The 15,281-nt window shown below is 45.9% G+C and overlaps 1 protein-coding gene across 5 annotated transcripts; it reads left to right on the top strand.

Annotated features, from left to right (window-relative positions):
• The first annotated feature begins 373 nt into the window (after positions 1-373).
• On the top strand, positions 374-13,292 carry LOC128342643 (zinc finger and SCAN domain-containing protein 21-like). Of its 5 annotated transcripts, none has more exons than XM_053290254.1 (4): positions 374-501; positions 4,871-5,818; positions 8,666-8,792; positions 11,710-13,292. In XM_053290254.1, the coding sequence occupies exons 2-4, from the start codon at positions 5,027-5,029 to the stop codon at positions 12,558-12,560; spliced, it is 1,770 nt and encodes a 589-aa protein (XP_053146229.1). In that variant the 5' UTR covers positions 374-501; positions 4,871-5,026; the 3' UTR covers positions 12,561-13,292. The 5 variants fall into 5 exon arrangements, with proteins under 5 accessions (XP_053146229.1, XP_053146227.1, XP_053146230.1 ...); XM_053290252.1 differs by lacking the exon at positions 374-501 and adding an exon at positions 3,251-3,383; XM_053290255.1 differs by lacking the exon at positions 374-501 and adding an exon at positions 3,323-3,491 and having other exon boundaries at positions 11,713-13,292.
• Positions 13,293-15,281: the final 1,989 nt, after the last annotated feature.

The following is a 15,281-nucleotide window of genomic DNA, read 5'->3' as shown; positions in this document are numbered from 1 at the left end:
CTTCCATATCCTCACAACAACCCTGTATGGTAGGTTAGAATGAATGTCAGTGACTAGTCCAAAATCATACAGGGGGCTTAATGGCTGTGAAGGTATTTTGAGTGTCCCACATCAGGCACTGTTTTTGTCAGAGGACTATTACTTAAGAGCCCAAATTAAGGTAATAGAGCAGTGCCTCAGTGTGCCTTTAGAGCAGAAGTTCCCAAACTTGGGTTCCCGGATGCTGTTGGACTACAACTCCCAACATCCTCAGCCAAAGGCCATTATATGTCAATTTATGTATGTACAGCTGCAGCACCCTGTTTTTAAGTGCTTAAGAAATAACACATCTTATGATTATTTTTGTATTGGACTTGATCTAGGCTCAGCATTCCAGATTTTAAAGTATCTTTTAAGAAAGGTTAAGGCAAGTTTCTAGCCCTTAAGGCTGCAGATATATGTTTGGAAGTGCAGGGTCAATCTTCCACAAATCTCAAGAACCTGGGGAGTAGAGAAGAACTGGTAGGATTTCCAGCACTCAAGGGCTGGACGACTTATTATTATTATTATTATTATTATTATTATTATTATTATTATTAATAATAATTTGATTTCTATACCACCCTTCCAAAAATGGCTCAGGGCAGTTTACAAAGAGAAATAACAAACAAATAAGATGGCTCCCTGTCCCCAAAGGGCTCACATTCTAAAAAGAAACAAGACACACACCAGCAACAGTCACTGGAAGTACTGTGCTGGGGGTGGATAGGGCCAGTTACTCTCCCCCTGCTAAATAAAGAGAATCACCACGGTAAAAGGTGCCTCTTTTCTGCCCTTTCCAAAGCTCTCTGCCTACCTCCCATGAGCAATGGAAGGAGAATTATAGCAAATGGCAAATATATGTGTGGACACTCATTTTGCATCGACTAGGGCAACGTCTGACTCCCTGTTTCAAGTCTGGCCTCTGACATGAACTCACTAGTCCAGGAGTTGAGTTCCTAACATTTGGTCCCCAGACCCTATACTGGGGGGTGATGGGAATTGACAATGTAGTCCAACCAACAACATCTGGTGACCCAAGGCTGAGAACCTCTGAACTAGTTCAATATCTTATCTCCAAAAGTGTCCAGCCAGATGCTTCTGGGAAGCCAGGAGAAGGGTAAAAAGATGGTGAGCCCTTTGGGGACAGGGATTATTTATTATTTCTCTTTTCTCCCGTTGCTCGTCCCATACAACTGGTATTCTGAGGAGCCTGAGTATCATTGACGTATATGTAATTGAATTATATGTTCTTGAATAATGCCAGCATTGTTATTATTTAGAACATATTCAAGTTATACTACTTTTCAACCAAAAACTTCTCAGAAATAAGAAGCTGCTCACCTTGGGGCCACCTGGATTCCAGACAGCCCTTGGGGAGTTTCCAGTCTCCAGAGCTGGTGACCCTGTTGAGGCCCTGGTTGATCTCTGGAATGGAGAGACAGCGCGGGCTGTTGACACACCCTCTCCAGCTTGGTGGTGCCCGATCTGCTCCTTGGTTTTCCTCGGAGCTTAGGGCGATGAAGCAACTCGGGCAATAGCTGGAACGAAGCTGGAGGAAGAGTCGTGACAAATCCGACCAAACACGGGCTAGAGCCTAGGGACTACTCTGTGGCGGTGGGGGCGGCGAAGAGATGTTTTTTCTCCACCTCCATTGCATCTGCTCAGTGCAGACAGAGCTGTTTCGTGTGGCAAAAACATTGCCTCTCGAGTATGGGAATCGGAGGTACTGTGTTGCAGTGGTTCCAGTCCTTTCTTGGGGGGAGGGTCCAGAAAGTGGTGCTGGGGGACTACTGCTCGGCCCCGTGGCCATTGGGGTCCCGTAGGGTTGGGTCTTGTCCCCCATGCTGTTTAACATCTACATGAAACCTCTGGGAGAGGTCATCCGGGGACTTGGACTGAGTTGTCAGCAATATGTGGATGACACTCAGCTCTATCTCTCCTTGTCACCTGATCCCAGGGAGGCGGTGGATGTCCTGAATCGGGGGCTGGAGGCCGTGATGGGTTGGATATGGGCTAATAAACTGAAATTGAATCCAGACAAGACGGAAGTACTGTTGGTCAGTAGGAGAGCCAATTGGGATGAGGAGATTTTACAGGTTCTGGATGGGGTTGCACTCCCCTTGAGGGAGCAAGTACGCAGCTTGGGGGTACTACTGGACCCGGCTCTGCTTTTGGAAGCTCAGGTGGAGGCGGCGGCCAGGGGTACCTTTGCACGGCTTCAGCTAGTGTGCCAGCTGCGTCTCTTTCTCAAGAAGGCAGATCTGACCACAGTTACCCATGCCATAGTCATGTCACAGCTGGATTACTGTAACGCACTCTACGTGGGGCTGCCCTCGAAGATTATCTGGAAACTGCAGCTAGTACAAAACACGGAAGCTAGGGTTCTATCTGGAGCTGCCCGTTGGGAGCACATCACACCCATTCTTAAAGAGTTGCACTGGCTGCCAGTTCGTTTCCAGGTCCAATTCAAGGTGCTGGTTTTGACCTTTAAAGCCCTTAACAATTTGGGCCCGTGGTACTTGAGGGACTGCCTGCTCCCAAGGGTTGCTGCCTGCTTGATGAGGTCATCTGAGCGGGTTCTGCTCCGGCTGCTGACAATGAGGGAGGTTTGGCTATCGTGCACTCAGGACAGGGCCTTCTCTGTTGCTGCCCCCAGACTTTGGAATGCTCTCCCAGTGGCCATTTGCGCCTCGGACTCCATCACAGTTTTTAGAAAGCTTGTTAAATCTTGGCTTTTTATCCAGGCCTTTACATTATTGTTTGATTGCTGCTTCTGTGTGTTTTATTCGTGTATAGTTTTTATGTTTGTATTTTATAGATTTTACATTAGATTTGTTTTATATTTTTAGCTTAATGTTTTTATATTGTCATTTTTATTGTATGTTTTTTAACTTTTGTGAACTGCCTCGGGATTGCTTTTAATGAAAGGCGGTATATAAATTTAACAATTAAAAAATAAAATAAAAATAAATACTGCAAATGGAACTAAATAAAGTTCAATTTAGTTATAATGGTTGGCCGTTGTTAGACCTATTCCCCATGCATTTTTATAAGATTGTAAGAATCTAAGAAAGCCTTCCGGATCGCAACGACACCCACCACCACCACCACCACATGGCCATAATGATGTATATTGCAGTGTTCCTGAGATCAGGGAGGTTTTCCGGCTTCTTTGCTGTTCAATTAAGTAAGGGGTTAATCTCATTGAGTCATTCCATCCTAGAGAAGCTTTGGGAAAGGAGGGACGCGAATAGTGTAACTCACTTCCTGCTCCGCCTATCGTGGGAAAGTAGGGTTTAAATTTCCCAGGCGGTGTAGTAGGAGAGGCTGCAGTGATTTTCTGTGCTTTAAAGAGGGATTTGGTGAGTGGGGGGAAGTGTGTTTGTGCCAAGGTTGCGAAGGAGATCGTTCTACTAAAGAAGACTGCTAATTTTGTTTCATTGGTTGGACGTATAGTAGCGGTGTGACAGGTAGTAGTTAAACAGGTGACACTTTCCTGCATTTCTGTGCTAGGGAAAGCTGTATTAGTTGATTCTGTGCCTGTGGTGTAAAAGTGGCAGCCCTTCCTTTTGTCCTACCTTGGATCAAGGAGTCCTGTATTGCTCATAAAGAGCTGTGACTAATGATGCTGCTGTACAAATAGTGGTGGCATAGAAGAAAAAAAGACAGGTAGGAGGAAGAGACAGTAGTACTTGGCTAGAGGAAAACATCATAGCTCAGTGTCTGAATATTTGTTTTGTATGCAGAAGAGCCATAGGTTCAATCTCTTGGTTGGGAAAGACCCCTGTCCATCTGGGAGAGCATCTGCCTGTAAGACTTGGCAATGCTGAGACAGACTGAGCTGGGATAAGGCAGCTCCTTGTGTTCATTGGGAACATCCCTAGCTCAGTGCCAGAGCACATGTGTTGCATGCAGAAGGCCCCATTTCCAATCTTTGATATCTCCAGGTTGAGCTGGGAAAGAAAACTCGAACTGCACAATGTGAGTCAGTGAATGTAATTTGTGTGTGTAGGGTGTGCTGCTACAAACAGGCACCAGTACATCTTCATTTTGTGCCCCATTCTTTGTTGCCTAGAATCCCGTCATCCCATAACATTTAGAAGCCTACACAGAGTGGAAGAAAAATCTTCAGAACTGGATATTCTGCACGATTGCAGAAGAGTGTTGTATTCACTCATTGGGGAGTAGCAGTAAAATCTGCAGGAAGTGTCTTTGGCAGGGGGAGCAGAAACTGGGGTATTTAATCAGGGTCTGAGTTCTAGAGGAGGCTGGACTACTTACTTGCCTTTTCTTATTGCTATCAGTCACTTTTTACATCCTCTAACATAGTCTAACTTTTGCATCACTTGAATTTTGAACTGCACAAATGTTCTTTTGGAACTGTACACTTGGGCTGGAAAGCTAAAATGACGTTCCAAATACTTTCAAATTTCCCCATCCTTTCATATTCCTGGATATAGATCTTTTCATTAATTGCCAAAGTTGCCAAGTCCATATACAATCATCAACAATGGGAGTAATCTTTGGAATAAATCAACACAGCATAGAAGATGTACACACTCACACACATTTCCTAAGAATAATCATCTGCAAAACATTAATTACAGCTTTGAAATTGCCAAGCTTGCCTAATATTGCTTTGGCATCAATTCCCTGTAATTAACACATCTTATGAAACAGCGAATGTTTAGAAATGGAAATTTTTCCACAGAAATATAAAATATCAGGAAATATTCTGTTTTGGAAAACTTTACACAGAAAAATTCCAACCCCACATCTCTGGTTTCCAGAATACTGGCCATTCTGATCTCTGGATTCTCTCTGATTTATGTCATTGGTTCCTCCCCAGGGAAAAGCTTCTCTTAGGAGATCAGAACAAATATTAAGCATCTCCTGTCAACCACTTGCATGTCTGGACATCCTGCAGTGTGGTGACGAAAACCTGCTGGATCTGTGGGAGTAATTGCTAACATCCATTCAGGCTGACCTTCGCCTGAAAAATAAAATGGCCGCCGAACAAAGCAATGCATCGCCTCTGGGACTCCAGTGGGATGCTGGTGTACAGCGGGGGGTGAAGACAGAGAAGACAGACCTAGCCGTATTTGGACCAGGGGTGGGAAAAGACCCTCACCTCATGCAGGCTGGGGGTATGAGGGAATTATGGGGAATAAACACCACAGATCATGTTAAACGTGAGCCACAGAAGGGACTGCCAAAGCCTTGGGAAACCCAACTGCAGGAGTTCCTGAAAGCAATGGAGTCTTCCCATTCAGAAGGAAGAAATCTGCCCCAGCTGGGATTGGGGTTGAAGGATGATATGCAGGCCTTTCCACCCTATTTTGCGGGAGCAGCTGATGCCAAACAACATCCAAGAGTACAGAGGATGACTCAGAATCTGCCAGGCCCAAGCAGAGAAACCCAACAAATGGAGAACAGCCTGTTGGCCAAAGACAAGGAAGGACATAGGAAAGTGAAGGAAGAGATCCTGGAGGAGGAGGAAGCCATCAGCATGGAGGTGCAACGCCAGCGCTTCAGGACGTACCACTACCAAGTGATGGAGGGGCCCCGAGAAGTTTGCAGCCGCCTCTGGGATCTTTGCCTTCGGTGGCTGAAGCCAGAGAGGCACACCAAGGAGCAGGTGCTGGAGCTGGTGATCTTGGAGCAGTTCCTGACTGTCCTGCCCCAGGAAATGCAGACTTGGGTACGAAAAGGTGGCCCAGAGACCTGCTCCCAAGCAGTGGCCCTGGCTGAAGACTTCCTGCTTAAACAGCATCCTGCGGAGAAACAGGATGAACAGGTGAGTCCTCTCAATCCTAATGGACTTGGAACTGAACCCATGCAGGAGAATGAGGTGACAGATTACAGAGTGAATGGTGCCATTTCAGGCTGCAGGTGGGAGATGCTGTATTTGGATGCTTTCCCATCAGCCTATTGCTGCTGTGGCGCTTACACACAAAACTGAGCCCATACGTGCATCTCAGACATTTTAACATGTACTTAATGATTTGTGGGCTATGATGGAGTTGCACATATTTGTATGATGAACTAATGTTTGAAATTGAGATCCCTCCCACCCCACCCCCACAGGTATAATAGAAAATTGGTGGTCACCTTTATTAAATGGCTAGCTAGTTGTTAATCAGGATGCAATAGGGGCCGGAAAACATTTTTCAATTCTCTGCTTTGTAAGCCACTTTGAACATCTTGGGTTGAAATGTGGTACAAATATTCTTAACTAGCTGACCTGGTGCAGAGCATCTGCGCCCCTAGTTCTCCCTGTCTCCCCACCCACTTCAGCCCCATTTCATTCCACCACCACCCCCCAGCTCATTCTCTCTCCGCGGCCAGCTGGCCTGGCTGCCGCTTGCCCTCTCCAGCCGCTGTTTTCTCTGCTAGCCAACCTCCACCACTGTTCCCCGCCCCGGCCGGCACCACCACCATTTTCTCCCCCATCCCCATGGCTAATCAGCAGCTGCTCACGAACTCTCATGAGAGCTGCCACATATGGGATTAGCCACGGGTACATTTTAGAGGAATAAATATATAGATAATTAATATTAATGATTCCTAGTGGTTATGTTGGAGTTTCCCCCTAAATTAAAAGAGAGAGGAATAATAAAGTTAACATTGGGGCATGCTAGACTACATAATAGTCCAACTTATTTATTTATTATTTTTCTGTGTAAACCGCCCTGAGCCACTTCTGGAAGGGCGGTATAGAAAGTTTCCCAAGCTTGGATTCCTAGATGTTGTTGGACTAGAACTCTTGTCATCCTCACACAAAAGCCATTCTGACTGGGGATGATGGGAGCAGTGTTCCTTCTAACAGGGATTCCCAGATGTTGTTGACTACAACTCCCAAAATCCCCAGCTACCATGGCTTTTGCTTGGGTATTATGGGAGTTGTAGTCAACAGCATCCGGGAATCCCTATTAGAGGGAACACTGGATGGGAGCTGTATTCTAACAACATTTGAGGACCCAAGGTTAAGTGGTCTGGTGTGCATTGACGTTGACTTTTATTCTTCCTCTTATTTGTATGTGTTGTAAATCTGTAATTAAAACTACATAATTAAAAAAGAAAGACACTTGGCCCAAATAGTTATCCTACTCATTAAGCTTGAGGAAGGGTGGGATAAGTTGCTCTTAGAAACTGGAGCTGCTTAGTGTGAGGCTCAGTTTAAACAGGAGGCAGCCAGGGAAGGTCATCATTCCATGCAGTGAGCATCATTCCATGCAGGGGTGTCCTATTTCACATGGGCTCTTGGTTGTGGGGAGCATCCTCTTGGCACACCAGGAATCCATAGCCTGAGCAGGCGCTGCAATAGGGTTGCCAAATCTGACCAAAGCCATTCTGGGAGAGTTTCCCTCCACCCAGTATTTTTCATCCTCTCAAGCCATTCAGATCTCCAGGATTGCTTTCAAGAGTCACCTGGAAATGGATGCCAATTTCTACTGCTAGGAATATTTATATACCACTGTTCAACAAAAGTTCTCAAAGCAGTTTAAGAACATAAGAACAGCCCTGCTGGATCAGGCCCAAGGAGGCCCATCTAGTCCAGCATCCTCTTTCACACAGTGGCCCACCAAATGCCTCTGGAAGCCTACAGGCAGGAAGTGAGGGCGTGCCCTCTCTCCTGCTGTTTCTCCCCTGCAACTAGTACTCAGAGGCATCCTGCCTTTGAGGCTAGAGGTGGCCCACAGCCCTCCGACTAGTAGCCGTTGATAGACCTCTCCTCCATGAAGTTATCCAAACCCTACTTAAAGCCATCTAGGTTGTTGATAAAGAACATACCTAAACTTTATGTTTAGGTAACGGTAACGTGTGTCATCAAGTCGATTTCGACTCCTGGCGCCCACAGAGCCCTGTGGTTGTCTTTGGTAGAATACAGGAGGGGTTTACCATTGCCTCCTCCCACACAGTGTGAGATGATGCCTTTCAGCATCTTCCTATATTGCTGCTGCCCGATATAGTACCAGCGGGGATTTGAACTGGCACCTTTCTGCTTGTTATTTATTTATTTAGTTAGTTAGTTGATTTCTATACTGCCCTTCCAAAAATGGCTCAGGGCGGTTTACACAGAGAAATACTGAATAAATAAGATAAAATGGCTCCCTGTCCCCAAAGGGTTCACAATCTAAAAATAAACATAAGAGACACCAGCAACAGTCACTGGAGGTACTGTGCTGGGGGTGGATAGGGCCAGTTACTCTCCCCCTGCTAAATAAAAGAGAATCACCAAGTTAAAAAGTGCCTCTTTGCCAAGTTAGCAGGGGTTGTTAGTCAAGCATTTCCCCGCTGCGCCACTTAAGGTGGCCAAAGCAGTTTACACAGAAAATATAAACAAATAAACAGGATGGTTCCTTGTCCCTCAAAGAGCTCACAGACTAAATGTTTTTGCCGTCTCCAGGCCAGTCTTGTAGGGTTGGCTGCACTGCACAGGTATGCAAGTGCTGCTAAGGACCCAGTTTTAAATGAGATGCCAGGTGCCTGCAGCATTACACAGGTAAGTCTCTCTTGCTCACCTGCCATGTGCAAATTGAACCCAAGTGAGGAGGGGCAGGGAATGATGAAGTCCAGTTCTGAGTACTGCTTGCCCTGAGTGTTCATGCCACACTGAATGTGATCTGTCCTTCTGATTCAGGTGCCAGGGGTCTTCAAGGAGGGGGCTGCTAGCTTCCCTGAGATGGAGAGACCTCCTTCCGATACTTGGCAGAGGTCTCTGTTCAGGGAGATCAAACTGGAGAACGACGGAGCTGCAACTTTGCAGGGTAAGACTTCCTTGTGACAGAGTTCTAACCATCGCCCAAAAGGGGTTCTGCTATTAACTTCCGATTTGCCACTAGCAAAGGGTTCTGTACTGTATGGAGCAGAGAGTGCAGTTATGAGAGCTGGTATGGCATGACAGGTATGGAGGACAGGAAAGCAATTGGATTTAGACACAGTGCCCCAAGGTACTGTAGCAGGCCAAATGCTGCCTTCCCCCACACCCATGGTGGGGGCCAGTCTCCTTTCAGAACCAATCCTGATAAGCTTTAAGTGTGGGGAGAAGCCCCCTTGCAAGGATTAGGTTGGTCCCAAAGAGCTCCTCCAATGGCAGAAGGTATCTTGCCACCTTGCTGGAGCACCATAGAAACATGGGAAGCTGCCATATACTGAGTCAGACCCTTAGTCTATCTAGCTCAGCATTGTCTACCCAGACTGGCAGCGGCTTCTCCAAGGTTGCAGGCAGGAATATCTCTCAGCCCTCTCTTGGAGAAGCTGGGGAGGGAACCTGGAACCTAGATGCTCTTCCCAGAGCGGCTCCATCCCCTGAGGGGAATATCTTACAGTGCTCACACTTCTAGTCTCCCATTCATATACAACCAGGGCAGACCTTGCTTAGCTAAGGAGACAAGTCATGCTTGCTAAGAAAAGAACAGCTCTCCTCTCCTAGTAATCCACTATTGAGGCAACTGCCTCACCATGCCTCATGAAAGGACCATCCTTGGATCTGGAGAACATTTTTTTTAGCACATTTCTGTACTGCCTGCTATACAAATCTCTGGGTGGTTTACAATCTAAAACACAACAGTCCAAAATATTAACACAATTAAAACAACTTTTAAATATTGATAAAAACTCTAAAAATAAAATAAAAAATTAAAGGATGATAATTAAAAGCCTAATTAAACAGGGGTATATTTTTAATAGTGCCAGGACAGTGTTTAATCATGTTGTTGTACACCGCACACAGCCTTTGGATAGGACAGTATAGAAATGTAATAAATTAATAATAAACAAACGAAACAGGAACTTGGTAGCAGCATCGCATCTCAAGTAGCACCTTTGTTTTGTTGGTCTGGATTTAAAATAACGAAGAAGATCCCTGCTTCGATCTTCAAGACTGTAGGTTGGGTGTTCTCAAATATGGGTCCACATCTGTTGTTGGACTACAACTCCCATCACCCCCAGCCTTCAACAATAGGGATGATGAGAGTTGCAGTCCAGCAACATTTGGAGACCCACGTTTGAGAATAATTGATTTATGGTCTTATCTGCTTCAGGATCCTGGTCCGATCAGATGCTCTTGGGAAGTCCAACAAGCAGGGCTTAAAGCAGAGCTACACAACTTCAGCCCTCCAGTTGTTATTGGACGACTACTCCTATCATCCCTCACTATTGGCCAGTGTGGCTAAGGATGATGGGACTTGTAATCTAAAAAACAGCTGGAAGGCTGAAGTTGTGCAGCCCTGGCTTAAAAACAAAAACCCTCCCTTCTTGCTTGTTCCCTGAGTGGCTGGTATTCAGAGAGACTGCTTCTGACTCTGGAGGTTCCGTTTACTTTTATGGTTAATAGCTGATGATAGAGCTATTCACCATGAAGTCACATCAAACAAACTTCTGACAAAACATGGTAAAGATATGTAAACAAATGTATGCTGGTTGCAATGAATCAATTTTTCTGTAAACGGACAGATATAGGCATCACACAACTGCAGCTTATTTTAACTAAGATTTATTTAGCAAACTAATACGATGCATATTTATGTACTGCTTTTCAACAAAAGGTCCCCAGAGTGGTTTACATATACATAAAATAGAATGACTCCCTGTCCTCAAAGGGCTCACAATCTAAAAAAGAAACTTAAGATAGACAACAGCAACAGCCACTAGAGGGATGCTGTGCTGGGGATGGATAGGACCTGGACTGATGAAACAGATAATCACCAGATCTTGGTTTGTTTTGCCATATTGTGGATTGTTTGGATCCTTGCTCTTCTCTGTGCCTCCCATGATCTAGGCTTGCCTCTCTCTGTATGAGAGCCTTGTGAAAAGAGAGGTATTGGATCAAACAAAAATCAAGCCACAATTGTGGATTCAGACATCACAGGAGCCCATGGTTAGGACACTCAAACTAACTTCAAACCTTGGGTACAGATCATGGTTTGACTACATAGACTGCTGCCATATACTGAGTCAGACCATTGGTCCATCTAGCTCAGTATTGTCTACACTACCGGCAGCAGCTTCTTCTAGGCTGCAGGCAGGAGTCTCTCTCAGCCCAATCTGGAGATGCCAGGGAGGGAACTTGGAACCTTCAGCATGCAAGCAGGCAGATGCTCTTCCCAAAGTGGCTCCATCCCCTAAGGGGAATATCTTACAGTGCCCACACATGTAGTCTCCCATTCAAATGGCTAAAGACCACCTCCAGTCTCAAAGGCAAGATGACCAGTTGTACCAGTTGCAGGGGAGTAACAGCAGGAGAGGGCATGCCCTCAACTCCTGCCTGTGGCTTCCAGCGGCATCTGGTGGGCTACTGTGCAAAACAGGATGCTGGACTAGATGGGCCTTGGGCCTGATCCAGCAAGTCTGTTCTTATGTTCTTAAATGCAAAACAGGGTGTCCCAAAAGGGACAGTTCACACTTGCTACCACAAGACCACCTCTCCTTCCAAAGGAGAGTAAACATGCAGATTAACCACAGTTAGACAAAATAAACCATGGGTTCTGCATGATGTGCAAACCAGCCTGTAATCCCCCTAGGGTGTAATCAGATTTGAGGCTCCCTTTCCTTCCCGCATGGCACAAAAGGGGAACAATGTTCTTGCACATATGTCCACAGAAGTTGCTAAGTCCATAAAAAGAGATGTAGCTATTTACTAACTTGGAGCAAGACTCACCTTGGGTTTCTCTCTCCTTATTCCAGCAGGAGATGAGAAGAAGCAAAATCAGCCAGAGAACTCTAGGAAGCTAGAGCCGCGTTGGATGTTGTCAGGAAGACTCGGGCAGAATGCTTCCTCACAGCCGAATTCAGGGGAAGCCTCTGCAAACCAGGAAGTAGCACACTCTGAGAAGGAAGGGGACAAGTTCATTAATTCTCAGGGGAGGTACGTGGAACTGGATAGAAATGTGGTCCAGCTAACACTCCCAGTGGGTGAGATGCAGAAGCCAGGCAATGAGAGAGAAAAGTCATGCGTTCATTGTGGGAAAGACTTTCAGCTGAAGTGTAACCTCCAGGCCCACGAAAGAACCCACACCGGAGAGAAACCGTACAAGTGCTCTGTGTGTGGGAAAGGGTTTAGTACGCGAGCTTACCTGATCACTCACGAGAGGATTCACACCGGCGAGAAGCCGTACCAGTGCTCCGACTGCGGGAAAAGCTTCTGCGATAATTCCAACCTGATAGTCCACAAGAGGACCCACACAGGAGAGAGGCCATACAAGTGCACAGACTGTGGGAAGAGCTTCAGAGAAAGGCCGGTCCTCATCAGGCACCAGAGAATCCACACAGGAGAAAAACCATATAAGTGTCGGGACTGTGGGAAAAGCTTCAGTCAGAGCTCGGGCCTTCTAGTACATGAGAGAACCCACACGCGAGAGAAACCGTATACATGCACCGACTGTGGGAAAAGCTTTGGCGGGAATTCAAACTTGAGGGTGCATATGAGAATCCACACAGGAGAGAAGCCGTATCGATGTTCGGACTGTGGTAAAATTTTCAGTGACAGATCACTTCTTGTTCGGCATCAGAGCACCCACCAGGAGGGAAAGTGTTGAAAAACGGACAGACCTGTGCTAGCAAAACTACTAGGGTACTTCCACACTGCCTAGAAAACTGCAGTTTTGATGCGCGCATAATTGGATACTCATCCTGATCACTAGGAATATCTGGAAATGTGACCATTGTAGTATGTATCTTCCTCAAAACAGGGCATGCCAAGTGTGCCCCCAAATGGTTCAGATACTTACACCTGCTAGAAAGCTGAAATTACATGCTCTCACATCAAGACACCTCAATTTAATAGGGATTTCTGAAAGTGTATCTCTATTTTGTTTTGATCTGCTGTTCAAAATTCAGGATGTGAAGCTTACCTCATAAGAGGTCAAACACTCCAGCAAATTTTTGAACAGTAGATATTTTGAGACATGTACTTTCAGAAACTCTTGTTCATCAGGAGCCCTGATGAAACATATCCAGTGTCTTGAAAGTGTACTTTGATGTCCTGCCCCACCACCCAGAGGAGTCTCAGAGATGTCCTGCCCCGCCACCCACTGCATCCTCCACACTTGCGGCATTTGTTAGAGGCAACCACTATAAGCTTGTTAGAGGCAACCACTATAAGCTTGATGATGGTTAGGGAATGTGCAAATGGGTTCTACATCAAACCACACTCTGTTTGGTCCGATCTCAAAAACCACCACCCCCTGCCTGTTCGGGGGGGTTCACGAGCTTGTTTGTGTTTTAAGTTGTTTTTTTAAAACTTACCCCTCCAGGGGTGTTCTCTGTGATGGCGGCAGGGTGTGTGTGTGTGTCCCCGCGGAGGCTACCTCTCCTCCTCCCCCTGCCAGCCTCCCGTCTGTTCAAAACCAGCCTGTTCCATTCTTCGCCTTTCCCCCTGGCGCAGCGGCCATTTTGGAGATCACCATGCCTGTGCAATGGACCTCTGCGTGGCCTGGGTCGTGCCAAATTGGTCCGGTTTGGACTCGGACCGGACCAGCCAGTTCCATGCATACTCCTAATGGTGGTTGCTTCTGTGAATGGAAGACTGGGTTACCATAGGCTTCTGATCATGGAAGTAACACCAATTATGGTGTTTGCCTTTTCAGGCTAATGTCATAAGTATGAGGAGCATGTCTGCATGAGACTTCTCAGTGTGTTAGTGCCAGGGCAGAGCTTGCCAACGCTTTCTTGGGACTCTCCAGCATCTTCCCCTTTTTAAAAAAAAATGTCTGAATGACATTAACTGTCAGGGCTAAGCTGTCTGCCATGAGTGTGTAAATGCATGTACACATACACACACACACACACACACACACACACACACACACACACAGCTTTTCTTCCATCATGGAATTCAAGGCAATGTGCATGAGGTTCCAAGGCAGTCACCCCTCCAGGTGCTAACCAGACCTAGACCTGCTTAGCTTCAATAAAGTGGCAATATCCTATGCCTTTAAACCATCTCCTGGGTCCCAAATGGCAGATGAAGAGGGGTGTGATGCGTTCTTCTTTCACACCAACTATTTGAAGCATTACAAATTTGGGTTCTCTTCCAGTTCAGCTTCATCAGTATTTTATTTATTTTTTAACTCTCCGTTTCAGGCCCTAACTTTATTATTTAACTTATTTCTGTTTTTTGGGGTTTTTTTTTTTAAAGAAATGAGAGATGCATGGCCGAGAAGAAACCAGGAAAATAAGCCATTCATTGTATAATTTTTTTTTGTTATTTTATTTATTGTTAAATTTCTATACCGCCTTTCATTACAACAATCTCAGGGCGGTTCGCACAAAAGTTAAAACAAGACTACAAAATTTACACAATTAAAATATCAGCTAGAATATAAAAATACAGATCTGATTTAAAAACAAGCGTAATATAACCATACAGGAAGCTGCAGCACTAGGAACAATAATATAATTACAAACTGACTGCCGGATTGTAGAACTCCTTATTTTGAACTTGTGGCCATTTTTTGCATTTGGAGATTCAGTTCTCATTGAAGTTAACAAAGAGATTCTAGGTTCAGGTCTCCTACACTGGAAAACCTTTCCGACTGGTGTTTGGGTTCGACTGCCTGCATCACGTGCTTCAGTCAACAGTGGCAGGGAGGCAGGTGCTAGTAGCAGCCAGGAGTGTTTATCTTAGCCTTGCACAACTGCAGTATTGAGGCGCCTGAGGCGAGGTGCCAAATGCTGCCTTGCCCCATAGCCCTGGTGGGACCAGCCCCCTTTCAAAAGCATCTCAGATTTTCAGTCTCTTCATGCTTATATATCTGGCATTTTCTTAAGGGAGTTGAAATAAGAAAGTAGATCTAGGCTAGGGATGTGCATGATCCAAGACTTGTGCACAGGTTTGGTGCCAAAGCGGTTCGGGCGAGGGTTCGGCACTGCTGGCGGGGGAGAGTGGCAAGCAGCACTTTTAGAAGGGAGGACAGCAGATCCCGTGTTTCCCCGAAAATAAGACAGTGTCTTATATTAATTTTAGCCCCAAAAAATGCACTAGGGCAATTAGCGGTACATCAGAAATTACTGCTAGGTCTTACTTTCGGGGTAGGTCTTACTTTCAGGGAAACAGGGTCCTTACCTGCCCTCTGCTGCCCCATGCAGCTTCCTCCTGTGACGGTGTACGCCCCCAACAGCCTGCACATGGCACCGGCACACACATGGCCTCCGCGCATGCACAGAGGCCATTTGTGCTCAACTGGTTCAGCACCGAACCTAGAAAAGAAAATCCAATGAAAAATAACAGCGATCACAATGACTCAGCAATGTGAGAA

The sequence above is a fragment of the Hemicordylus capensis genome, chromosome 2 (genome assembly GCF_027244095.1).
Source record: "Hemicordylus capensis ecotype Gifberg chromosome 2, rHemCap1.1.pri, whole genome shotgun sequence".
NCBI classification, from domain to species: Eukaryota; Metazoa; Chordata; class Lepidosauria; order Squamata; family Cordylidae; genus Hemicordylus; species Hemicordylus capensis.
This window is presented reverse-complemented; position numbering and strand designations above follow the sequence as displayed.

Excerpts from the sequence above, each read along its gene's own strand:
- LOC128342643 (XM_053290254.1), top strand. The coding sequence starts at position 5,027 with ATGGCCGCCGAACAAAGCAATGCATCGCCTCTGGGACTCCAGTGGGAT. Across the intron at positions 5,819-8,665 it reads CGGAGAAACAGGATGAACAG|GTGCCAGGGGTCTTCAAGGA; the intron begins GTGAGTCCTCTC and ends CTTCTGATTCAG. Across the intron at positions 8,793-11,709 it reads CGGAGCTGCAACTTTGCAGG|CAGGAGATGAGAAGAAGCAA; the intron begins GTAAGACTTCCT and ends TCCTTATTCCAG.